Here is a 26,910-nt window from a genome sequence, read left to right as displayed (position 1 = left end):
TTGTAAAAATTAAATTGATCAGAAATATATGACAAAAACTCACCGCGACAAGGGTCATTTTTTACAAGGAATTCGTCCAACGCTACCCAACCACCTCCGACTCGTACCATAACAGTAGAACGAAGAATCCGGACAAGACGTAATTTTTGGCTGTCTCCAAACTGTAAAAATTCATTATATAAAATATTAATTAATTTTCTTCGCTAACGGGAATTTCAATAAATACTTAAGTTTTCTGTGATTTGTAATAGATGTGCTCGAAACTGTTAGTTTAAAAAATTGTTAAATATCAACGAATAAAGAATGTACAAAGAAGTTCATACCCTATATTTTCCTTCACCAACTTGGAACACTCTGAACTTTTGTCTACAAGTGCAAAGCATGACGAGCCGTTTGACTTCGTCATGAATTTTATCGGTATCATTTGGAGGTCTTCGTTCCTCCCAGTCTGGCCTCAACGCAGCAATAAACTCCTTCCAATCGATCAGACCTTTGCCGAAACGATCAAAAAGATCTGCTACAGCTCCCATCTCCAACCGCGAGGTTTCGAATTCTAGAAAAATAATACATACGTATTAAAATAAAATAAACCTCAACGATGTATTTCATATCTGACTGGTCAATGTTGTTATTGTATGCCATATTTAGTTTGATACTACACAATCACATCACTTACTAGTATTCATAATCCCTTGGATGAAGTCTTCACGAGGAATTTGTCCATCATTATTTTTGTCCATTTTTCTGAACAGATCTGTGAGGCGTGATTTTTTGTGGTTCATGAATTTCAGGAACTGTGAAAGTAAAATGATTCAATATGATTAGAGCTCTTTCTGCATTAATCAATTCAACACAAACTTTGAGAGTATTGATAATTGGGATGGCAACTTACCCTCTTGCGCCAATCATCCCAGCTAAAGTTGGTGACACGATCGAGTTCCTGAATATAATTATATTTGTCTTGCAGTCTGCGTTGTCTCTCCCATGCCAACATCCATACATGCCGCCATCTGTCCCAGAGAAGCTTAACTCTTGGACTTCGGAACTCTGGTTCAGCTGCCTTGCTACTTATTTAGGACAAAATGCAGGAAAGTTTTAGTAAGGAAGAGGTGACTCAAAATCTGCCTATGCTTACTACATTTTGTAAAGTATTCAGATTTGATTAAACATAAATGTTACAAATGATTTGATGAGAACGAGTACAACATATTGGATGTATAGTTCACACATTGATGTGTTCCAAACTGATCACTCGATTTCAATCACATTTTGTAGAGTAACATTATTTACAAGTTTAAAAATTTCCTTTCGCTAATTTGCAAGTTACTTGTAAATACAAACTTTGTACAAACTATTATGATTAGGCAATAAGTTTTGCACTTCCGAATTTCACTAGAACAAAGTTTATTACTATAATCAATCTTAAGCATTTCTTGGTGAAAAAATTATTGTTCAAACAAAGTAGTTATAAACCCAAACCGAAGAAGGCCCGTAAACTCAACAAGACACACACACGTTCCTCAACCATAACTCCAAATAAATATTACGCTACTACATAATAATCGCTATTATATGGACATAATAATACGAAAGTACAATAGTTTCTAAAAGTAAGATACGATGACATACCTTCCTTTTGGTGGGAAGCGTGGACCAATGTGTGGTAATGAAGGGTCCGGGGTTCTCTCACGACCTGGACTGGCTCGGCTAAACAAGAACATGCGTCACATCACTCAAAACACACTACTCAAAAACTGTTTGGATAAACGAGTAGTTTCTCGATGCACTGAGTCAGGCAGTGTTCAAATTGTGTATGTGTTCAGCGAAGGTATCATATCAAAATGATACTGAACGTAATGAAATATTGTAGATATAACCACAAGGCAAATATAACTTGAATAAAATCTTAAGTAAAATACCATCAGTTACGCAAGAAAAACAAAAAGAGCAGAAAAAACCAAATGACATGTTTGTACATTTGCTAATCCTCTTCCTGATATCCTTGCGGTGCATGAATAATGGTTAAATAAATTATAAAACTAATTAAAATTTATTAAAATATATGAACTAACAAGACGTTAGTACGTTCGTGCAACATCTAATATTTGATATCGAGTTAAGACTTCTGCATAAGCGGTGCAAATAAATAAAATTTTTTATCAAGACATTGTAGGTAGTGTTGGTGTATATTGTTTAAAAGAGTAATAGTTAACACATGAGGTAATACCTTCCATGCCGTGGGCCCTGAGCGAGGTCTCGGCTTCCTTTGAAACTAGAAGGTAGCAAAACGACATGAAATTAACGAAATGATATCTTCAAACCTGATTCAAGCATGAAGAAAAATTGTCTTCATTCAATCAATAATTTGAATCCTAAACATGTCTAGAATAATCTTTTATTTCAGATTTTATTATATGAAACATGTTATACTAATAATTGATGCGCACAAAGATGCATGACTCTGAAATTACGAATGTCGTTTTATAAATCAAAAAAAATTTGATGAACTCATCAAAAAATTATTTCTGACGACAAACCTTTGCTTCCGTAGTGGTGGTTGCTCATACTCGTAGTCATAGTAGTGGTCCTTACTGATGTTGGTGAAGTAAGCCAGTGCCAAAACAAAGACAAAAGAAAAACACGTGCAGTATGCACACAAAACGCAAGCAAAAAGCAATTTCAATATAGTAGTTTAATTATGTAGAGTAAACTAACATTCTGTTGACAAAACAGATTTTCAAAACAACAGCATTTCATTGCTCTTATTCACCATCATAAAAAAAAAAAAAAACTATTGAAACTGTTCTGAATGCACGTTGAATCCAGTATGGTCATTATTATTCTAATTTATCAAATTATTGTAATCATGACATCAGATTTAATTATAATTAATACACAAGTACAAGACATGACTATTTCTAAATAGAAAGTATAACGTGCGATGAAAATTTGGGAATGATGTGGAAAAAATTGTACCTTGGTGTTGTTGATTTGGGTCTTGAGAATTTGCGACCATCTTTAACAGCTTTGACCTGACGAGCTTTGCATACACGATCGACTTCGTTTTGCCTTCGACTCGTGTTCTCCATGAACTCACGATGATCAGTGATCAACTCTTCTAGAGTTGCACGGTCATCAGGAAGTGGTTCAGCTTCCAAGATATTCAATGTATTTTCTAATCCGCCGAGCCACTCAAGCAACTCCTCCAAAAGGTTGTCAAGATCCTATAAACATTAAGATGATAATGTAATTTCACTGACTATATTGTTACCGTTGGCAGATGCAATCAATATGTTGTAAGTTTATTGTAATTGCAATATGTACCTGTAGGCCTTGCATGTGAGTCTCGAGCCTCTGGTTTCTCTGGTGAGCCCATGTGGAAACTTCTTCCCACCTGGATTGAATGATTGTGATCCAGTGTTTGATTACTGCTGCACCATCAGGGTGAGCCTTGGCAAGAATAACATGAGCCAATTCTAGAGTGGCATCTTTCTCAACTTCCTTAAACTGAAGTTCACGAAGGAATTTCTCATGTTCCATTAGTTGATTCCTACTTTCCTGTTCATCCTCGGGTAATTGTCCAGCAAATCGAAGTTTCATTTCAGCATCACTCAGCCATTCAAGAAGAACGTGAACAGCCTTGTGAAGACGTTCAGCTTCCCTAAGAGCTTCCTCCAAACGAGAAGTCTTGTTTGAAGATAAGCGAGTGACAGTATCCCAAAGAGAATTAACTTCAGTAAGCTGGGACCTGATTGTTGACGCATCTTCCGGAGTCGCCTTAGATTCAAGATCGTGACCAGTTCTTATTACAGATTCCATTTGAGAGGCACGTGAAGCCAAGTCTTTTTCAAATGATTTATGTTGTTCAAAGAGATTTGTCACCGTGTCAAGGTCTCCATGTAACGGACCTGTTTCTGACAGTTGCTTTTCAACCTTTCTAAGCCATTCAAGCAATGCCTGAATTGCATCTTTAAATTGTCCTGAGAACAACAATGCTTCTTCAAGTTTTCTTTGCCTGTCGACGCTCTTTCCACAAACTGTGGTCCATTTGTTTTTCAACTCATTTAGAAGTTCCTTCAAAGCTGCTTCATCGGACTTGGGTGCTTTATCCTTCAGGGTTTTACCATTTTTCATGGTAGAATCATAGACTCCCTGTTTACCGCTGAGAGCACGTTGCACTTCACGATGTTTATTCAGTCGAGATTTGATCTTCTCTGGGTCGTTTCCACCCACACCATCAGCAGCTACTTCATCCAAGGTCTTTTCAGTCTCATCTAACCAATTCATTAGGTTAGACCATGCATCATGGAACTCTCTAGCTTCTTTGTAACCATGATCCAAGGCTCTGGTACGTTCAGCAGATTTTGAAACAACTCTTTCCCACCTATGCTGCACACTGATCAACAGATTCTTTATCAAGATAACATCTTGTTTTTGGGAGAAATACTTCAGGTGAGTTCCTTTTTTGTCAAGGTTTAACATGGTCTCACGATGAACACCAACGTCCTTTTGGAACGCTTTGTGTTCTTCAATCTGACCAAGAATGGTCTCCATAACTCTGGATACAGGTTTCAAGTTGGTTAGGGTTTTTTCAGCATTTGTTAACCAATCAACAAACGCCTGCAAAGCATCATGGAACTCTGTTGCTTCTTTGAGAGCAATTTCCAATTTGATCTTTTTATCACTCGCACGTGCCGTAACATTGTCCCATCTTTGTTTCAAGGTTTTAAGATTGTGATTCAAGCTACCTGCACTTGCTGCTCCGGCACGTTTCAAATATTCCTGTCCTTGTTGAAGAACTGTCTCTACCTTTGGTCGATTTTGTTCCAGTTCGTTGTACACTTCCATGAACCGCTCAAGCTGCTCTGACGCAGTTTCTGGTAAACCACCAACAGGTTTAGATGCTACGATCATATTATCTACGTCACCTAACCATGACAACAAGTCCTGAATTTCAGCTGTGAAGGACTGAGCCTCTCGAAGAGCATCCTCCAGTTCTCTTTGTCGATCCGCCGCTCGTTGTAGCAGGTCACGCCAACGCCTATTGAGGGTTCCAAGTTTTTCAGCTGTAGTGGATGCCTCAGCAGTGCCCTTACCATCTTCGATAAGTTGTCTTCCTGCATCATTCAGAGTGTCTACACTCGTTTGATGTGCTTGAATATCATTTACCAGAACTTTGAGTTTAGCCAGCTCAACTTCAATCACTTGAGGGTCCCCAGCTACTGGTTTTAGATCTTCCAGTGTTCTATCAGTTTTGTCAATCCATACTAGAAGCTCATCAAGGGCATGCTGGAATTGTCCAAGTCGCAGCAATGCATTTTCTAACAGCCTTTGCCTTTCAACAACTCCACGAAGTAATCCGTCCCATCGACGATTAACTGCACCCAACGGTTCCTTGATAGCAGCTGCTTGTTCCGAAGATGTTCTTTCAGTGAGTTCCGCAGCTTGCCTAATGCAAAGAAAAATTCGGTTTAAAAATTATTCTATTCCTGGTAAATTCTAATACCATTATAACACCAAGCTAAATAAAAAAAAATTGAAATAATGTTGACATCAAATAGCAAAGAAAATAATCAAGTGGTTCTTATTTAGCTGATAGAGTTTCTGCAGCGCAGTTGGGATTCTCTATTTGTTACAATACATTTATTTGTCTCACACACAGTGGTCCTGAAATTTTTTTGTTTTCTATGCGGCGGAATAATTCCATCGAAGATGTGATGGATTGATATATAGCAAGGAAAGTTTAATAATGTACCGTGCAATGAAAATGTAGTAAGCTAGAAGAAAAATTTATTAAATATAAATCTAAGCCATGCTCTAACTACAGCAACGATATACGTAACACAAAGACATTGACTTGCCTTGTGAGACTTCTGTTTTCAGGAACGCCAAAAACAAATATTTACATTAGATAAATTAGATCAATCACATTAGATTACCTAACCTGATATTCACAGGAATAATTCAGTGATCGTGTCTATGATCTCAGGGGAAACCCACACTATTGGTAACAATAGGTTTTGTTGTTTGGACCAGAATTAAAAACAAACTAATTCTTACCTATTCAGAGCTTCAACTTTCACCATATGCGGGTCGACATCTGCTTTGAAAGCAGCGAGCTGCTTGATCTGTTTCTTAACTTCATCAATGTCACTACCCAGGGTGCCCATAGCAGCGAATTTGTCCTCAGCTTCTTCCAAGAATTCTAGAAGATTGTGGAGTGTTTCATGGAATTCCATCGCCTTCTCCATAGCATCAATGAGATTTTCTTCGCGGCGTGCATAAAGCGCAGTTACATTGTCCCATGCTTGATCCAGATCTTCCATATGTTTACGCACTTCAGGTTTATCAGGCTCTCCACAAAGACCCATCAGCTCTTGTCCAGAAGCCCTGACTTGTTCGACGTCAGGTTTTGTCTGATCAATTTCTTGCCGAATTTCTTGAAGGGCCACTTGTTGCTGTTGAATTGCTGCAGGTTGAACAGCGGCTGGTGCTTGTCCAGCAAGAGCATCTTGTAGTTCGCGCAATGTAGCCATTACTCCATTTAACTCGGACCAGAACTTCTCGGCAATAGCCAGTGTTTCATCCAAATTTCGACCACGATCTTCAGTGGCTTTCTGAACTTCAGACCAAAGCCGATTGAGTTTTTCCAATTTGCGTTTGATATCTTTGACTGCTGGATCAGCTCTGTTGCCGGCTTTGTTGATGACATCGTTGGCAGCCTTCTTGACCGCTGCATAGGCTTCAGACCTTTGAGCAATGTCATCTGCCACAGCGTTATTTTCGTCCATCTGATCGCGTAGTCTAGGAGGATGAGCACTCACAGGTTCAGCGCCGTGTACTTGATCAGCAGTTGACGAAAGAGCACGAAGCATACCCTCCAGTTTGTCAGAGAATTGAGAAGACTCTTGCAATGCTTGTTCAAGTGTCTGTTGGCGACCACGAAGCTCTGCACGCAGGGCCGAATAACGAGCATTATCATTATCCAAAATTTCTTGTACTTTGGCCCCTTCTTCTTCATTGCATAATTTGATAAGAGCTTCGCCAGTCTTATTCAATTTTTCTACAAGAGGTTTGTGCTCATTGATACTTTGAATGAGAAGTTCATTTTTGTCTTGCTGTACGGCAATTAGATCAGGACGTAACGCTGGCATGGGTAACATTGCTACTTGTTGCTCGGCTTCTTCCAACCAACTCACTAAACCGGCATGAGCATCTCGAAGATGCTCGGCCAACGGTAAAGCTTGTTCCAAGGCACCCAGCCTATCAGCTGAAAGACCGGAAACGATTTCCATAGTCTCACGCAGATCTTCCATTTTATCTCTGATTGTCGAAGTGTCTTCATGCTGGGCATTCTCTCGTATAACTTTCTTAGCTGTTGAAATAACATCTCTGACTCGACCTTTTTGGCTGGAAATATCGTCGTTGAGAGCTTTATGTTCTTTGAGTTGTACTCTGATGACTTCAGGCTCACTACTTGGTGGTTCTGCTTCTCGTAGTTGTCCATCAACTTCTCTAAACCAGTCTAAAAGGTCATCGATATCACCAATCACTTCAAGGGATCTCTGCTTGCTCAGTTGAATCCTTTCAGCCTTCCTCTGAATTTGTTCAGCTATAGCATCGAACCTCCGGTTGTCTCTAGTCACGAGACCTTCTATTGTTGCTGCACCTTCTCCAGGGGAAATCTGACACAGCTGTGGTCCAACTGTATTTATCTTATCCAAAACTAACCTATACTCAGATATTTCCATTTCTAAACGAATAATTTCTTCCTCGTGAGGCTCGGCAGATTGTAGAGCTGATTCAGCTCCTTGCATCCAATCCATTAGACGGTTATGATTATCATGGAATTGCTGCACTAGAGGCAAGGCTTCTTGAGCATGTTTTAGAAGATCAGAGCCTCGGGTCACCAGATCATTGAATCGTCGTTGTAAAGAATCAAGCTTGTCTTTTAACTGAAGAGCTTCATCACTAGAGATGTGTTTCATAAGCTCAAGTCCAGAATCCACTGTGCTATCAACTTCTGTCTGTCTTGTGGAAACTTCTTCAGTGAGATCAGCAAGATCTTCCATTTGTTGTAGAAGTCGCTCTGTGTGGACAGCTAATATACGATACTTTGAAAGTCTAACCTCCATGCTTTCCATCCAAGCTTGCAGATCCTGATAGGTGAGAACTAGATGTCTCAATCCTTGTCTAGAGCGTTGCAATAGATTGCCTAGTGCTTCAGAGCGTTCAACCAATGCAGCGTATCTATTCGCAGCATCCTGGAGTTTATCTGCTAATGTAGCGGCCTCATCCTCACCGACAAGTCCCATGAGATTACTTGCAATATCTGTCAGTTCACTGAAATCTGGTTTCTTTGATAAAATATCATCGTGTAGCGTATCATGTTCTTTCACACGCTGTTGGATCTTTTCTTCATCTGTTGGTACTAGTTCCATGTCCTTTACCTTCTTCTCGGTCTTGTCTAACCAAATAGCTAAGGGTATTAACTTGTCTTGGAATTCCTTGGCCACTGCCATCGCTTGTTCCAGGGCATCCATTCTTTCTGCAGCACCATCAGTCAAATTATCGAATCTACCCATGAGATCTTTTAGTTGTTTTTCTATAACTTTGCGCTCTTTAGAATCTGCTCCTCCCGCAACTTCTTGTCCCATCGTAAATAGTGATGACATCGAATTCTGTCGATCCATCAACATCTTCTTCAGGAACTTCTGTTCCTGGAGCTGTGCTTTAACAACCTTGTAATCGGACGAAGGCGGTTTCTGATTAGCAACCATTTCTTCAGTATCAGCAAGCCACTTTTCTAGTCCATCCAGTGCTTCTTGGAATTTTCCAGATTGCAGAAGACCCACGTCCAGCTTGCGATCTCTTTCATTAAGCTATAAAAACGAGGAAAAAATTATCATTAGATATTTGATATGATAGTAAAACATTTCACAGATTGTTCTAATTGTGAAGATTTCCAGTAGTGTAAAACAAGTGATATGGGGATTTAAATCGGCGGAAGCGTTATTCCATTTTACTTGATGCTACTGACGGATGTTAAAATAAAAATTGTCCATGGCAAAAGTTATTCGTACTAGACAACGGTCAGACAGAAATTAGGCCAGTGTTACTAAGAATATTGGCTTCAAGTATACAATAATTAGATCACTCCTTCTACTCACCTTGCCTTTTAGATCGTTCCACTTATCATTCATTTTATCCAGATCCTTTTCAATACTGCCAGTGTTAACATCACGACCTGCGCTTTGGATAAGTGACTGTCCGAGTCGATTGCAATTATCAACCGAATGACCGATTGGCTCAATTTTATTTGCCTTCAGATTCCTGAAATCTTCTTGTTGGGCTCGTATAGTCTCAACTTCTGATCCTACAGGCTTAAGCATGCGTACTTGTTCGTTGGCATCATTGATGTCATCCATGACATCAGCATGTGCATGATAGAATTCTTGGAGTTTACTTAGAGCAGCATTTAAATCCTCTTCCCTGTTTCGTGCGCGCTCGTCAAGCTTGCCAAGTTGACGTTTCAAGGTTTCAACTTGATCTCTAGTGGCAACTGTATCAGGAGCGAAACCAGAGTCAACTAATCTTTCCCCAGAGCTTACAGCATCAGCGACATCGTCAGTAGCTTTATTGATCTTATTGATTAGCTTGCCAACGTCCTCTATTTGCCCACGGACAACTTTGATGTCTCGTCCAGGTGCTTTCATAGATTCCAACTCCTTCTCAAGGTCCGATAGATCTTGAACAACACCCTTAACTTGGTCATTAAATTGTGCAACTGCTGTAGCTGCACTCTGGAGTTCGCTACATCTGTCGTCCAATTTAGCTTGCAAATCGTCGATACGGTCCGTGACATTGTCAACTTCGTCTTGTAAGTGCGTCGCATCAACTCCCTGATCACCGGCGGCATTCACTAAATCATTGGCTTGCTGTCTTACTGATTGCAACGGTTTTTTCAAGCTTGCTGTTTCTTCTCGTAAATTCTGGAAAAATTGAGGAAATGTGATTTTGTTAAAGTAAACCAGACCAGAATAAATAATTCCATTTGAATAGTTTAGAGATGATTGTTTGATAAACAATGTGACTGTTCGAGCTAACATAATTTTCTATTATCATGGTGCTAAGAAACCGTTACCTTAATCCTATCGAGAAGTTTAGGATCTTTAGATGCTCCGCCAAGAGCATCGTGGGATGCAAGTTTATCTTCGCAACGTTGCAGTCCATGTTGAAGATCGCGTAAATTTTCGCTAAAATCGGTAAGATGGCGAGCAGTGTCTTCCAGGGATTGAGTTCTTTCAAGCAAATCTGAAAGACAAAATATGATTAAATTAATTGAAGTAGTTATTGATCATGAGAAATCAATAGTGATAAAATCATCGACAGTATTATAATTTATCCAGAAACTACTTACCATTGTTCAATTTGTCCCACCTAGTTTTCATCGCACTCAATTCATTCTTTACAACGTCTTTGTCAATGTCACAGGCACTAACAAACGTTTCTCCCAGGGTCTTGTTATTCTCAAATTCACCTGAACGTTTCCACACCTCGTTTCTGAAAGAGGACAGCTCCTTCAGCTGCTTTTCTATATCCTTACGCTTGAAGGATGCTGGCTTGAGACTATCAAGTTTATCTTCAGCTTGTCTTAGCCATGGCAAGAACGTATCCTGAGCTCGGTAGTACTTCTTGCAATGCTCAGCACATGTTTGCAATCTAGTTTGTCTATCGACGGTGTCTTTCTTCAACCTGTCCCATTGCGAGTGCATCTTCTCCAGATCTCTTTGGAGGGAGCGGTTTTCGCTTTTTTGGGATCGCGATAGCATGTCACGACCTTTGTTCAGTAGCATTATTACCTCGTGTTCTTTACTCATTACATTACGATAAACAGGCTGTAAAAAAATTGAATGAACCATTATAGATTATATCGAATGTAACTTCGAGGTCAATCGAATGAAAACTCGTGTTTGTGATATAATTATCTAAATGCAAGTTGTTGATTTAGTTTTCTAATTATGTTTTAAAAATAGAGATACTAACCTCGTGATGATCAAGCTGTTGCTGCAGAATCTCTCGATCGGCAGATACCAACAGTTTTTCCGACATATTGCCAAGTTCGTCAGCCAGCCATCCAAGAGTTTTGCTGCAAGATGCCTCAAACTGTCTACCTCCGCGTAGGTTTCCTTCAACCTCCGCTTTTCTGTGATCTAGTTTCTTTTGTAGGTTGTTATACAATTTTCCAACAGCTGCCAGTTTACCTTGGATTTCGGATTTCGAAGCAGGATCACTCAGCACTTCACATAATTGAGCGCCTGATGCTTCTACATCTGCCAAGAGTGGCCTTTGACCTTCTAGTTGACGTTCGAGATTTTCAATCTTTCGCAGTTGTTCTTCAGGATCTTTATCGAGCGGAAGATCGTCAAGATTGTCAGAAATTCCTTGCAGAGCATCACGAAGTCGATTAAGACTGGCGTCAAATTCGCGGCTTGTATCAACAGCATCACCCAAGCTCTGGGCACGTTCATCCAGTCGCCCAAGCTGATCTGCCCATCGCTGCAAGACACTGTTCAGCTTTGTGTTGATCTTCTGACCATCAGGGGAATCAGGGTTTACTCTAGCCAATACATTGTCTCCTACTTGAGCCAAGTGATCAAGTTGAGGTTGTTGTGTTCTGAATTCTTCGCGAAGAACTTGAACTTGCTGTACTTGACTTGCAACCATTCTGGGATCAGATGAAATTGGGCCCAAGGCACCCAACATTCTTTCTTTGGTGCCCAGCCAGGAATTGAGACCTTCGTAGGTGTCATGGAATTCTTTGATATCTTCCAAAAATTTGATCCTATCTTTGCATCTGTCTGATATAGATTTCCAACGGCTGGCAACATCTTCTAGTTCATCATTAAGCTTATCTGTGCCCTCACTGTTGTGTTTACGTCTTACAAGATCACGTACTTGAGTCCTTGTACTGTCTAACAGAGACTGTTTCTCATACATTTCTTCAATTACTAATTTGATCTGTTTAGCTGTCTTATCTGCTTCTTCTTTTGTTGCTGGGATGATTTCCTTGGGCAGCTGGCGTTGTATCTAAAATACAAAAGAGTAATAAAATCTTCAATAGATGAGAACATAGACGATAGCGTTTAAGAAACAAGATCAATTCTACTAACCTTGTCCAAAAATTGGGATAACGTTTTCAGGTTATCAAGATGTTTCCTGAGCTCTTCCTTAAGATTATCCAGCTCAGTCTGTCTGTCTGTCAATCTGACGCCAAGTAGGCTATAACGGTTGTTAATTTCAGAAAGCTGTTGCTGAACTGGTGAAAGTTCCTCCAAGTGGAAACCATCTTGACTAGATCGACGGCTGCTGAAGCCACTGCTACCACCTGGAGATACCGGACTTTGAACCGCATAGGACTTAGTAGGGGATGGTGAGCGACGGTCTTGTGATGTACGACGTACTACAAAAAAAATATTAAACAAAATCAAATACGATGTGCGATGACATGAATGCAGTGCAGCAATAATATGCAGATGGTGTGAGTTGATGGTTACAAAATTGGCATAAGTCTGTAAATCTGATAATACATTAGTATCAATCTGTAATTTAAAACGGAGCTACACAATTTTAAAACCAGAAGATAGTGTGTGAATAGCGAATTATAGAAAGAGATTCGTGGATAATGGTAACAAATATATTTAAAACATAATCTGAAATGTGTATCTGAATTTCACTTGGTAAAACACTTACGTGGGCTAGTAATGCTAGATCTTTTTGTCGGACTGGTGCTTCCACGTCTTCTTGTTGGACTCTCGCCTCGTTCTTTCAACAGGCTATCATACGATATTCCTAGGTCATTAACTTTGTCAATAGTAATGCCATAATCCCTGTATTCTTTTTGAATAGGCTTCAACTCCTCAGCTTGTTTTTTCAGCTTATCAACATCAACTGCAACTGGTTGTAATCTCTGCACTTTATTTTCCGTATTAGTTAACCAGTCAATAACTTGATCTCGTAATTTTTCATAAGCATTAAGTTGCTCGGCGCGAGATTTGCTCAGGCGCTGCTTCTCGTCAAGGAGACTGTTCAGCTCCTTCCATTGCGACTCTAGAGCTTTGATCTTATCCCTGATTGGAGCGGCATCAGTAACATCCTTCTTGCTGACCAAATTCTTTCCATTTTTAATAAGATCTTCGAAGTTACCACGTTGATCTTCACGTTTATCAATTATCTGAGCCATTCTACTTTCGTGTTCTGACACACCTAATTTGCTTAATTCTCTTGACTCCAGCATCTCGATAATATGAGCGTACCATGCATCAAACTTGGATGTCTGTGCGTTGAATTCACCCAGACCCTGAGCAACCTCATCAAGGAATTCACCACGGCGGATAGATTTATCCATGAGTTTTTCAAATCTATTTTGGACATCTTTTAGTTTACTTTCAATACGTTTAGCAACACGTGCGTTACTTGAGTTGATCAGTAGCTCATGAGCACTTGCAGTTATAGCGTCAACACTGGGACGGTGACTATCTAAATCAGATTGGAGTACACGTTGATCTTTTTGTTGTTCTTCAAGGCGTTCTTTCTGAAGGCTAGCTGGCCTCTGTAAGTTTCTGCAAAATTAAAGCATCACAAATATATTTTACAATAGATAGACTTTCTTCAATTGTTGTGAATTGCAACTCCAAAATATGCAAGCAATTTTACAGAGTTCAGTTACATGAACCTAAAATGTAGTCAAAACAAAACAGTGAACATTACTTACTTGAATTGACTCTCAGCATTATTGAGCCAAATAACTAAACCATCCAGCGCATCTTGTACTCCTTGGCTTTGCACCAAAGCGGTATCCAATTGCTGACATTTATCAGCCAGAGCATTGCCGAGTTGTTTATACTTGTCTTCCAGCTCACGAACAGGTTCCTCAAGTTGGTTAGCTTCACTAGGTGTGAGCTGACCATCGAGGGATCTCAACAGTGCGTTCAAATTGCTCTCCGCACTGTCTACCAAGCGTTCGTTGGCCAGGAATTCGTTGTTTAATGACTTTGCTTTACTCAGTTGGTCTTCCACTAGTTTAGGTTCAGCAGCCACTTGTTCTGAAAGTACCTGATGTATTCTAGGCTCAACTTCTTTCAGCCATTGCCTGGCTTTGTCAAGCGCATCTCTATAATCACGTTGACGGCCTCCGACTCCCGAAAGCCTGTCAGAAAGAGCGTTAGCTCGTGAAAGCAAGTCCTTGTACTGTGCTGTAACAATTGAGACTTCACTTCGCACAGGTGAACTCTGGCTGCTGACTGGTTCTTTGTGTGGCAATCGCTGGGGTAGACTGGTTCTGAAGTCATTTAATACTTGCAGATATTCTTTACTTTCATCAACGAATTTCTGAGCGGCCATTGTGATGAATCTTAGATCAGCTTGGTGAGCGATAACATCGCTAACAAATTCTCGGGTCTGATCAGCACTACTGCTCAATTTGTTCAAGTTCGAAAGTGATCGTTCTTTATCCTCAAGTGTTCGGCGTGCCTTGTCCAACCATGTGGAAAAGATTGATATCTCGTTCCTACAAAAAAGGATCAATGTTAATAATAAGCAAGTATCTAAATGGTTGCATATACATTATATGTAGTTGGAATAATAACGTACTTAAATTTGCTAAGTTCATCGCTGGCTCCCATGAGACGGCGTAACAGTCTGTCAGTTCTGTCTACTGCTCTATCGAACCTAGTCTTCAAAGCACGACCGCTCTTTTCTAGTGTGGTGACTTCATCACTAGATAGTACATCGCTACCAGTGAGAACAACTTGTCTTACTTGATCCACGCATGATGACACTGGACGAACATGAGACTCCAAATCTTCTTTTACTTGCTGCAAAATAAATTCACACATGTATCCAAAAGTAAAGGTTACAAAATTTCACTTCTGTCAATTCAAAATAAAAATTCTATGTTACGTGCAAGTTTGTTTGTACTGAAAACTGACCTTCATAACATTTATTTGATTCCTCAAGTCCTCTATATCTTCCTTAACAACATCTTGATTGGCTAATTTATCCTCAACTTCGGATATCCATTGAAGAAGTTTCGTTAATGTCTCATCGCAGAGTTTGTACTTTTCTTCAACCGCTTGCTACAATAATGTTAAAATTGATATTCAAAAAACTGTACTAAGTTTTTAAAACAAAATCAGAGTGCTAAAGTCTTATATAAATAGATCACAGGGAGAATAAAAAATAAAATTATCGGCATCTTACCAGTGACGATATTACGCTCTTATAAATAATAGCTTATAGATGTAAGAAAATAAATAACTATTGTATTTATGAATAAAATATAAGCTTAGGGCAAACTCACACATGCAAGCACGAACACGCAAAAACAACACATACAGTAGACAATTGTGACATAAAAATAGATACAATAGTGAAAAGTAGCTTTAATTTATCTGCGAGAACTGCATGTCTGTACGTACTGTTTCTCATATGCAATAATAAGCAAAATAAATAGCAAAGGCTTACGTACTATTGGCAAAGTTTTCATCAAGCAAATAAATTAAAACGCACAATAATGAATGTGTGACAATGAAGGAATTGTATGTAATGTGTGTTCTTTCCGTAAAGAAAAAAATCGTAAAGTGATATTAAAGTAGGAATCAAAAATATGGCCTGAAAAAAGTAAAAAATGGTGTAGAATTTTCAAGTAAAAAATAATCATTTACGAAGTTTCAAAATTATGTTAAAGCACAATAGGACGGATTAGGCTAAGATTTGGTAAACAATGTTGAGGATTTTGATTGACAAAGACAATTACGTGGATTCAGACAAATTAAACATTGAACATGAATGTTCATCAGTGTTTGATTAACATGCACTAGTAACACATAAATGTGGATTACCAGGATGTACAATAACATATGCCCGTGTAATAAAATTTGGTCAATTTTTCAAACTTGCATTAGTGGTTACTTTAATCCAGAACATTGTTGATCAAATATTCTACATAAAACTTATGGTAACATCATCTTATTGACCAGTAACTGTGTTCCAAAAAGTCAGAATCGTTTGGATTAATACTGACTCTTACACTTGTTACAAAACAGCAAGATGACTAAAATAATGTAACTATAAAAACTAAACAAAGATCGAATTAGCTTTGCTGATGCGACAAAACGATGGTGGATTAATGACTTTTAATCAAAGCGATGCTGAAGGATTTGTTATGATGTGTGCCAACGCGTTGCATGGCTGTCGACGTGCCAGCAACACTACAGTCAGAGCACAACACGGTTGTTAGTGTCAGGTGGGAGTAGTTGGTCTTTTACTAGCCCCATGTTAAATGATAACAAGCACGGGGGTGTGGGTGGCGTGTAACATGGGCACACTGTAAAAATGAGACAAAACATGGTAAGCGGACTTTTATAATCAATTCTGACAAGGGATGAAGATGTATGCAAAACAGGAACAACATTTTTATCTAATTTATTCTCTAGTAGTCGTGAAATTGGTATGCAGGTGATTGTGTAATCTACATAAAAAAAAATATTAATATGTTTGTAATAATTGAACAGAAAAAATTTAATCATCCCCTGGCAGCTAATTTAAGGCCCATGCAGGACCATGCCACCAAGCTCCACTAATAATATTTGAAATAAATTCATAAACTCTATTGTTCATCTTTGAGATACATTAAAACAAAAATTTCAGTGGCAAATGCGATATTCCGTAACCTTTTAGCAAGCTAATAAAAATATAATGTATGTACAAAAATTGACTTACCCTTGCTTCAGCAGCGAGAATGTAACCCCGTTCCAATGCTTTGACCAAGTCTAGACTCTTGTTCTCAGGACCTTCTATAAACCTGCCTGATATTGGATCTACCCTGCCTAAATTTATGGCTTCTAGCAGACTTGTTATGCTACCAGTTTCAGGGTCTTTAATTACCGTCGTCGATGGATCAACTAAGCCTGATTCTATAGCTTCTGATAGTGTCAAACGCTTACGATCTAGTACAGAGGTAATAACAAAGGGGTCGTGAAAACCACCCGTCGTGGGGTTATAAAGGCCGAATTGTAACGCTTCTATAAATGATATTCCTTGCTTGGGTGTTGCCAAGAGACCACTCTCAACTGCTTTCGGTAATGTATGCAGCTTAGACGTCGCGGTATCTAAGACATTGCTTTTCTCGCTATCCATAATTCCTTTACGGAAGGCTTCGGGTAATTTGACCAATTTTTTCTTCTGCAGATCTTTGATCAATGCGGAATCTGGATCTATAATTCCGAGGGTAACGGCTTCTTTCAATGTCAACGATTCGTTGGACTTGGGATCTTTCATTTTTCCAGTTTCAAGAACCAAATAGCCTTTTTCGACGGCTGTTTCAAATGTCAGAGGTTCGCTGAAAAACACAACTGTCTCCTCAAATTTAACACATTGGGAAGGTACTTTTCCAGCTTGAGGTTCAAATGTCACCTTTTTGGAGGGATCAATTACGCTTTCGCTGATTGCCGTGGTCACACTAATGAATCTTCCAGTCCTAGGATCTTTAACGACAGAAGCATCCGAATTGAGTAGTTCATATCTGATTGCTTCTTCCAAAGTACATTCTCTAACGCCTTTGTCTTTCATTGATGCCTTCAGCAATTCTAACGACGTTCTGCGTTCTGGTTGGTGAATCAATGGTTTATCAAGGGTCACTAATAAGCCACGCTCCAGTGCAACATCAATGTTGTAGGCACGTTTTGTTTTAGGATCAAGTACTCTTCCTTTAGATACGTCAATTGTACCATCTTCGATTCCTGCTTGCAAGGACTTAATTTGACCAGTAGTGGCATCTTTGAGAGCAGTTGTCTCTGGATCAATTAGACCAATGGCAAGAGCCTGTGGTATTTCATGAAATTCGTTAGCAACTGGATCAACGAATTTACCACTGTCACCACGATATAGACCACATTTAACAGCTTCTTCGACTGTGAGTGGTTTTTTATAAGGCACAACAAAACCCTTTTTACGTGCCTCTTGTAGATTCATAACTTTACCAATCTCAGGAATATTGTAGGTACCACGAACCGCGTCAATAAGCCCATCGGTAATTGCGTCAGCCAAAGGTATATATTTATTGGTCTTGGTATTCTTGACAACGGAAATTAAGGGATTGATAAGTTCTTCCTGACAAGCTTCGGCTAAGGTAAGTTTTCTAGCGCTGGATGGATGTACAAATCGACCAGTTGGAATGTCATACATGCCCATAAGAATGGCTTCGTAGAATCCAAATCCTGTACTTTCAATGTCAACAATTAAGCCAACCTGCAGAGCATCAGATAATGAAATAGAACAATTTGCTCCGGGCTCCCTGAAAACTCCAGATCTTCTGTCGATAACACCAGCACGACATGTTTCTGCAAGTGATAATAGCCGCTCTGCTCGTTTATCCCAATAGCATGCCAAGGTAGGGCTGATAACACATTTTCGCATGGCTTCGTGCAAAGTAATAGCCCTGCCAGTACTCGGATCGGTAATTTTTCTAGTCTTGTCATCGTACAATCCTTGATGTATTGCTCGCTGTATAGATACCGCTGCCTTATTATCGATAATTAGTCCAGCTTCATAAGCCTCTTTCAAAGATATTTCTAAATTATCTCGTGTAAAGTCCTTGACTCGACCAGTAATCCGGTCAATGCAGCCACGTTGGATTGCTTCATTCAAAGTTATTTTCTTCAAGAAACCAGTACGTGCATCCTTCACTGTCACAGACTCGGCATCTATTAAATCTTCTTGAATTGCTTGGATTAAAGTTAAGTGGGCACCAGTTTGAGGGTCTAAGAAAGCATCTTTTTCTTCATCCAGGATACCTTTAGATATTGCTTCACTAAGGCTCATAGGCCGACGGGCCTCGACCAACAGTCCTCGTTCAAAAGCCTCATGAAAATCAATGCTTTGCCCCTGGTCGTTTGTTATTGTTCCAGTTCTGGGATCCACTATGAGCTGTTCAATGGCTTTGTTGAAAGTGATTACATACCCGCTTGGATCACGAGCAATAGCCGATGTAGGATCGATGACACCCTTCTTGATAGCTTGATCGGTATAAAGTTTTTCATGAGATTCAAGACTACTGAATTTACCAGTTTTGGGATCATAAAATCCCTTGAAAACCGCTTCGGGAAGAGATATTTTTCGCTTTGCAGGTACTATCAGGCCTCTTTCTAGAGCATCAGTAAGTGTCAGAGAAATGCCAGTAACAGTATCCAGCGCAGTCCCAGTTTTCGGGTCAATAAGACCATGTTTCATAGCATCAGCGAGAGATATTATATTTCCAGTTCGTGGATCTTTAATGGACGAACTGTCGCGGCTAATCACTCCTTTCATTATCATCTCCTCCAATGTGAATTTGTTACCATCAATTGTGAAGATTCCTGTTTTTGGATCATAACATTGATGCGCCAGAGCCTCTTGCAAGGTCCATGGTTTGATTGTGGACAAAATGTACCCCTTTTCAAAAGCTATGTCCAGAGTCATAGAATACGGAGATAGTAAAAGACCCTTTTCTAAATCTACAAGATTCTTCTTCTGTGCATCTTGTAAAGGAATAACAGTATCATTTCTGTCATCCCTAATTTTAATTGATCTTCCATCTATATATCCGATAGCTAAGGCTTGTCGAATGGTCAATTCCTCACCGGTCATCGGATTTAAAACAAGACTCGTTTTCGGAGAGTAATATTCTTGAACAATTACGTCGATCAAGGTGGGCACAAACGGTGCAGTAATAATGAGACCTTTGTTGAGTGCTGTGTCAAGGGGTACAAGTTCTCCGGCTTTAGTATCACGTAAGCGACCTGTGTTTGGATTAATAAGCTTGATAGTGATTGCATCGTCAAGGGACATGAAGGAGCCTGCTGCTGTATCTTGACATTCGGTAATAAAAGCATCCACGATTCCTCTGCGAACTGCTTCTTCTATATCAATTTCTTGTTTGGTTAGAGGATCCTTAATAGTACCAGATTGTGGGTTATACATGCCCTTGTGTACGATTGCTTCTAAAGATATCGGTTTTCTCAGCCCAGGAACAACAAAACCTTTCAGGAATGCGACTTTGATGTCAATTTCTGTCCTTGTTTCAACGTTTACAATCACCCCTCTGTTCAGATCTACGATACCACTTTCTACAGCCTCGCCAAAAGGCAATATTTCATCAGTCGTAGGGTTTCGTATGCTAATAGAATCTGCATCAATCAATCCAGTTTCAACTGCATCAACTAGTGTCAGGGGCTCGCCAGATCTTGGATCTCGTAGTCCACCACTGTGCGGATCACATACACCAGCTTCTATTGCCTCCTGTAATGTCAGAGACAGGCGTTCTTCTTCTACAACGTGTTCTCTCTCTATAATCCAACCAAGTTTAATTGCTTCGAAAAATGGTACTTTCTTTCCCGATTTTGGATCAACCATATTTCCCAAATTTCTATCGACCAGTGGTCGTTCGATAGCTTCTCCAAGGGTAACATACTTTTCTGTTTTACTTGACAAATCTTTGACCCAGACATTATTAGGATCGAGCAACTCAAGATCAAGTACAAACTCATTGAATGAAATTTTATCTCCAGTTTCAGGGTCCACAAACTTATCTGTACTGAGATCATACGCACCCTGCTCGGCAAGAAATTGTGGTGTCAGATCTTTAGATACAGTAACTTTGAACTTTGGTCGTACTGCTACTTGCCTGATTAATGTTTTGCTGATTATTTCAATACTTTCGCTCAGTTCAATTCTGCGTTGTTCTAAAGCCTCTTGAAGAGTGTACGGAAGTTCTTGGTCGCCAATAATGATTCTAGTTATTCTTGGGTCGATCTGATTATTCTCTAGAGCTAATCCAAGCGACGTTTCAATGACTGGTTGTTCACGTTCTGGTGATTTCTTCTGTACTTCTACAACTGTGTGTGATGGCGTCCTCTCAACTGAACCATCGACCGATTCATCGGCAGGGCCAGCAGTTACAATCTGAATAGTATCACGAGGATATGTTTCTCTGGGTGGACTAATGTCTTTTGCTGAGGTGACAGGCAGTTTCTTCTCAACGTTTTGATGACTCTTCACGGCATCTACAATAGCTTTTCCTGCAAGAACTGGTGCAGCAACAATGGCCAAGAGACCTAACTTAGCTGCTTCGGTTACAGAAATAGAACCTCCATCTTTGTCTTTTACTTTTCCAGTTTTTGAGTCAAGAAGACCTCGCTCAACAGCTTCCTTAGTTGTGACAGATTCTGCTGTTTTTACGTCGTAAACTACTGAATCTGGTTCAATAAGTCCGACTTCTATGGCTTCTGAGAAATTGTACGATTTTTCTGTCTTTGGATCCTTGAATTTGCCTGTTCCTTCGTCATAGATTGTTTCGACTGCTTCTAATACAGTCAAACTAGAATTTGGTGATTTTTTTGGAGAATCTGATGTATCACTTGTTGACGACGTGTCCAAGATCCCAACTTCTATGGCTTTAGCGATAGGCATAATAGTACCAGTTCCAGGATCTGTGTATGTTCCCGCATTCATATCAACCAAACCTCTCGCTACTGCATCACTGAACGTCATTTTTATATCTCTGGTTGTAAATTGTTCTTTAGTTTCAGATTCATCCCTCACGATACCCCTTTGCTTCGCTTGCTCCATAGGAATAATTTCTCCGTTATTTATATCTTGTATTTCTGTAGCACTTAAGAGTACATATCCAGGTAAGAGTTCTATAGTTTTAGTTGTAATTGTATGATACGAAGTGATGGTTTCAGTCACAGCAGTGATAGTTTCACCTTCAACTTGTGGCTTGATCACAAGTAAACCGGATTCGACAGCTTCCGCAATTGGAATTGCAGTGCCTGTTGACGGATGGGTGAAAACACCTTTATCCTTGTCTATAAGGCCAGCTTCCAAGGCTTTCGATAGGTCAGTACTATCAGGTGCTGCTGGATAGGGAAGAGCCATTATAAAGTTTTCTTTAATTGCCTCCTCAACTGGTAAAACTTTTCCAGTGATAGGATGTTTTATTTGTTTTGTACTGGGATCAACAAGACCACGTTTAAGTGCAACAGGGAAAGTCATACCGGCTGGAGGTATTTGTGTTGGACTAGTTGAGTGGCGAACTTCAAATACTTGACTCTCAACCGCTTCAACGAGATTTATGTTTCCGTCTTTCAATTTTACAAGGGATCGATCTCCATCGACAATGTCTTTTTCAATGGCCGTCTCTAACGTGATTTTTTCGCCACTTAGATGTGTAAGCTTGGAGAAGGGGTCAACTATTTCACATATGATTGCTTCATGGAGTGTTAAGTGTGCTCCGGTTTCGGGATGTATGACCTTACCTTCTGTAGGTTCGAGAAGACCTTGATCATACAAGCTAGGTAGTGACAGGCTTCTTGCTAGTGGTACCAGCACGTTAGCACTTTCAGGATCCAATATACCACGTTCCAAGGCTTCTTTGATGTTAAGAACATCTCCTCTTTGGGGATCGATAATTTTACCACTATCAGGAATGATTTTGTTTGATTCTATAGCTTCTGCTAGTGTGAGAGTTTCCCCATTTTGACCAACAGTCGTTACTGCTTTTTCCAAGATTTCTGCAGTCTTAGCATCAATAATGCCACTTTCTGCTGCATCCTTCGGTTTCACAATCTTTTTTCGCATTTTTTGCAGCAAAATAGGTCTTGCTTCGCGTTCTGGACTCTGAGACAAGGATCTTGCTTTACCAATGGTGACTTTGTACTTCGGTTCAGTAGTTACACGACCTCGTGTCTTCTCCCCAGGCGACGGTCTTGTGTCATCTGCATCGTCTAATGAAATACTTGTAGTATCTAGGATTTTGACTTTTACCGTTGAATCAGGAACTGCTGACAACCTCTGCAACTCCTCCGGACTTACAATTCCTTTCTCGATTGCTTCGTTGACAGGAATTTCTTTACCTGTTTTTGGATCAGTCACAACAACAGTAGTCGTCACAATTTCTGTTCTACTTACCACCTTGTCAGGTGACACCAGACCACGCTCAATAGCAACTTCACGTGGAATCTTTTCACCCGTCTTCGGATCTTCCACCATGGCTTTCTTGACAGCTTCTACAGCTGCTGCTGCAGCAACCAAGGGCGCGCCTAGCACGGCTACCACACCAAATTTAGCAGCATCAGCGATTGATATACTTCTACCAGTTTCATCTTTGTATACACCTGTAACCGGGTTTACAATACCCTTTTCAATTGCTTCCTGAATCTGAATATCTTTTCCTGTCTGTGGGTGCTTAACTACTATGGCTTCCGGTTGTATTGCACCTTCTGTAATAGCTCCTAGGAGTGTCGTAGATTTACCTGTCTCTGTGAATATTACCAAAGCAGTAGCTGGATCATAAATAATGCCCTGGGCTACTTGTAAAGGTTCTAGTGTCGATAATTCTTCAGTACTTTTGATTTCTGTAATTTTTGATGGGTCATCAAGCTGTGATACAGCAACTTTATCTGGTCCACCAGATACTTTAGTTATTTGGAATAATCTGTGAGTTGTTGTATCGACTTCCATGGATCTCTGTTCCAAAATTATTAATCTTTTAGCAATAGCTGTTTTCATTGGAATTTTGGATGGTTGAGTATAATGGCCTGTAGAGTCTAAAATATTCTTCTCAAGACTTCTCAATAACGATATCTTCCTACCATTATTTGGGTCTATCACAACACCGGAACTGGGGTTGATAATTTGAAGCTTCACACACTCTTCAAACGAAACTAATCTATCTGTACCTGGAATTATAAAGAGACCTGTAACTGGATCAAACAGCTTTTGCTCAATAGCTTCAGACAACATCCATCCGTCTGTTGGCAATTCGAATACTCTTCTTTCTGTTGATGCTCGTTCATTTTCAATGAATTCTGTAGAATGTGTTTTCACTGACGTACTGATTACCGTTGACGAAAACTTGTCCACTTCCGTAGGTTCCGGATAAGTAGATTTAGAGTGGGATGTCGCAGAAATAATCTTTTCTTCCTTGCTGGGCTTTCTTTCTACCTTTGCGGGAGATGGGGATCTACGTTTTGTGGTAATAGTGGTAGTGGCAGATGGCATGTGAGTTTTCATCTTTGTTGGTGATGGGGATCTACTTTTAGCTGGCGATGGAGACCAGTCTTTTACAGGTGAAGGAGACTTTCCTTTAGGAGAAGAAGTCCACTCTGTGGATATTGTCGAAGTAGATGTAGCGCTAGAAGTGATTGTTACACTGCTCGTACTAACAGTGACTGGTTGAGGAGTTATTGATTTTGTTACTACTGAAATTTTAGTGGGAGATGGTGATCTCTCTTTCAGTGGTGGATGAATTTCTCTAGTGATAATTGTTGTCGTAGTACCAATAGCCTTAGTAGGTGATAAGCCCCGTGGAGGTCGTACAGGAGTATTTACGTTGGCAGTAACGGTACTTTCAAACGTCATTTGTTTAGCTGGAAAATCTCTCGTTCTTTTCGGGGAATGTCTCGGTGTCTCGTCTAACTTTGGATCACTAACTAGACCTTCCTTAATGGCTTCTTGGATAGTCACTACTTTACCATTGTCAGGATCTCTGAACTCTCCTGTCTGTTCATTGAGTAAACCTTTGCTCAGCGCTTCTCCATAAGTTATTTTATAATCTCTTGTTATTGTTTCACCAGTTTCTGTTACGGTCACGTATCGTTTGACAGTCTTGGTTACAGTCTGGGTGGTTACAGTAATATTTAGCAAACTGGCTAGCAGCGCTGCACCATCTGGCGTGATAAGGCCACGTTTAATTGCTTCTTCTAAAGGCACTGGTTTCTTGCTTCTAGGATCTAATAATTGACCCGATTTTGGATCCAACAGTCCAATTAATACTGCTTCTAGCACGCTAATTTCTTTACCTTTATCCGTAACTCCTATTCCACGGTTCAACATTTCTAGTACTTCCGGTCGCACGTGACCTTGACCCATAGCTTCATCCATTGAAACTGTCTTTCCACTCTTCAAGTCAGTAACAAAGGAGCCACCAAACTTTGGGCTGATTAAACCTTTCAGCAAAGCCGTGTTTAAGCTAATAAATTCTTCTGAAATAGGATCCTTGAAACCATCAATGTCGAATATAGATTTTTGTGCGACAGATGTGATTAAACCTCGATCAACTGCTTCTGGAATGGTTGATTCTTCGCCCGTGGAGCTATCTTTGAATTTGCCCTCTGGCAAAACAATACCCTTTGCCAAGGCATCTGCTAACGTGAGCAAATCATTTTCTTTGGTATCTGATATAGATTTAATGTGGTCAGCATCTAAAACACCCTTCGATAAAGCTTCGAGTATTCCCAACTTACTCTGATGTGCTGGACTCGCGATTTTACCTTTGTCGTCAATGATTTCCAAATCGCAACAGTCTTTCAAAGTCATTGGTTTGATAATTAATTGTCTTCGCCTGGCTTCGTTCAGCGAAAGTTTCTCTAGTGATATACCATGCATATATTTTCCCAATTTAGGATTCAGTATACCCTGCGCAATAGCTTCAGATACTGTGAGCTTTGTGTCATGCTTCGTATCGACGATTTCCTTGATGTCCGGGTCAATTAAACCTCTTTCAATTGCCTCATCCAAAAAATAGACCTTCCCTGTGTTTCTGTCAATGATGTGACTAGATCTGTCATCCACCAAGCCTTGGGAGATTGCATCAGATAATGCGAGTGCACCTCGTTTTATTTTAACTGTCGTATCAATTCTGATCAAATAACCTCGGGAGTATGCTTCTTCGATGGAAATGTGTTCACCGCTTAAAGTTATAAATTGGCCAGTCTCTGGATCTAACAAACCCTGTTTCATCGCATCAGCAACGCTAACTCCTGAAGTTGCAACATATGTTACCTTTACTCTGTCATCTCCTCGTTCTGCGTCAAATAGTTCCCGTTGAATAACCTCAAGGAGTGAAACTTGGCGTCCATCTTCGGTGACGCCACAAGGACCTAACAATCTGTTTGCAAGGTTGGCGTCAATGATATTAACGCGAGCAGCCTCGTCGATAGGCACACTAGTCTTACCATCTGGAGATGTGGCTATCCTACCGGTCCTAACATCGAGTATTCTAAGACTTATCGCATCTCCTACTGTGAGAACTTCACCAGTAGCTGGGTGAATGATCCCCCTAGCTTCGATTATGTTATCAGTACCGATTCCCTCTTCCGCCCTGTGTATTCTTTTGAGACTCCTAATTTCGCTAAATTGCATACTACTTCCAGACCACTGAGACTTTGACGTCGCAGTATCTGATATTTTCGTCGCATCTCCATTGGTCGTAAAGCTATGATTGCCATGTGGCCGTTTAAGCGACGGTGCTTCCCTAGGTTTAAGCTGAATTTCGTTAGACGAGGTAACCGCGGTTGATTCATGATGTTCTGTCGTGTACCTGCGATTATAATAAAATATCAATAATCTTAAAAATGTAACGTAAAACTTACTTACATATACATTAAGCCATACCATATTTTGTCAAGCGCTTTCAAAATCATCACACTATTTAGTTATTTTGAATTGTTGCTTGATCATTACATTAATGCTTTTGTAATTTTGACTCTTTTTAACTAAGTTTTGAGTATACTCCAAAGCTATATTCAGTAATTTAAATGCTCACTGTGATTGCGTGTAATGTGTTGTCGTCGAGGTATATCGTTCTTCACTGGACGAGCTTTCATAAATGTTGAATTCAGTCCTGAATGTCCTCAATGGTCTTTGCTCCTGAAGAACACGCTGAAACAGTAACGATAATAGATATGTTACCGTTAGCATTTTTCAACGGAATTGTTTTCGTTAAACTTTTAATATTATTATGTTGTATTAATGTTTGTATATTCTATTTTAAACACGTCGAAAAATGAAAACTTCACTTCTCCCCCCCCT

At 39.9% G+C, this 26,910-nt stretch overlaps 1 protein-coding gene across 19 annotated transcripts in view; it reads right to left on the bottom strand.

Moving 5' to 3' along the window:
- The window catches only part of LOC107224961 (microtubule-actin cross-linking factor 1), a 173,222-nt gene that overhangs the window by 12,203 nt on the left and 134,109 nt on the right, over window positions 1-26,910 (bottom strand). For 12 of the 19 annotated variants that reach the window (XM_046733678.1, XM_046733679.1, XM_046733680.1 and 9 more), the window contains 22 exons: window positions 26,645-26,760; window positions 16,783-26,419; window positions 14,991-15,137; window positions 14,653-14,876; window positions 13,775-14,569; window positions 12,754-13,622; window positions 12,174-12,463; window positions 11,047-12,090; window positions 10,421-10,898; window positions 10,145-10,314; window positions 9,171-9,992; window positions 6,061-8,882; window positions 5,862-5,873; window positions 3,325-5,449; window positions 2,977-3,224; window positions 2,538-2,591; window positions 2,228-2,272; window positions 1,630-1,707; window positions 893-1,067; window positions 677-794; window positions 324-553; window positions 44-161 (listed from right to left, as the gene is read on the bottom strand). In XM_046733678.1, the coding sequence (XP_046589634.1) occupies window positions 44-161; window positions 324-553; window positions 677-794; window positions 893-1,067; window positions 1,630-1,707; window positions 2,228-2,272; window positions 2,538-2,591; window positions 2,977-3,224; window positions 3,325-5,449; window positions 5,862-5,873; window positions 6,061-8,882; window positions 9,171-9,992; window positions 10,145-10,314; window positions 10,421-10,898; window positions 11,047-12,090; window positions 12,174-12,463; window positions 12,754-13,622; window positions 13,775-14,569; window positions 14,653-14,876; window positions 14,991-15,137; window positions 16,783-26,419; window positions 26,645-26,760 (20,617 nt within the window). The remainder of the gene's footprint in view (window positions 1-43; window positions 162-323; window positions 554-676; window positions 795-892; window positions 1,068-1,629; window positions 1,708-2,227; window positions 2,273-2,537; window positions 2,592-2,976; window positions 3,225-3,324; window positions 5,450-5,861; window positions 5,874-6,060; window positions 8,883-9,170; window positions 9,993-10,144; window positions 10,315-10,420; window positions 10,899-11,046; window positions 12,091-12,173; window positions 12,464-12,753; window positions 13,623-13,774; window positions 14,570-14,652; window positions 14,877-14,990; window positions 15,138-16,782; window positions 26,420-26,644; window positions 26,761-26,910) is intronic. The other 7 variants (XM_046733696.1, XM_046733692.1, XM_046733691.1 and 4 more) reach the window with 6 other exon arrangements.

The sequence above is a fragment of the Neodiprion lecontei genome, chromosome 3 (genome assembly GCF_021901455.1).
Source record: "Neodiprion lecontei isolate iyNeoLeco1 chromosome 3, iyNeoLeco1.1, whole genome shotgun sequence".
NCBI classification, from domain to species: Eukaryota; Metazoa; Arthropoda; class Insecta; order Hymenoptera; family Diprionidae; genus Neodiprion; species Neodiprion lecontei.
The sequence above is the reverse complement of the archived record's forward strand: the minus strand, read 5'-3'. Positions and strand labels throughout refer to the sequence as shown.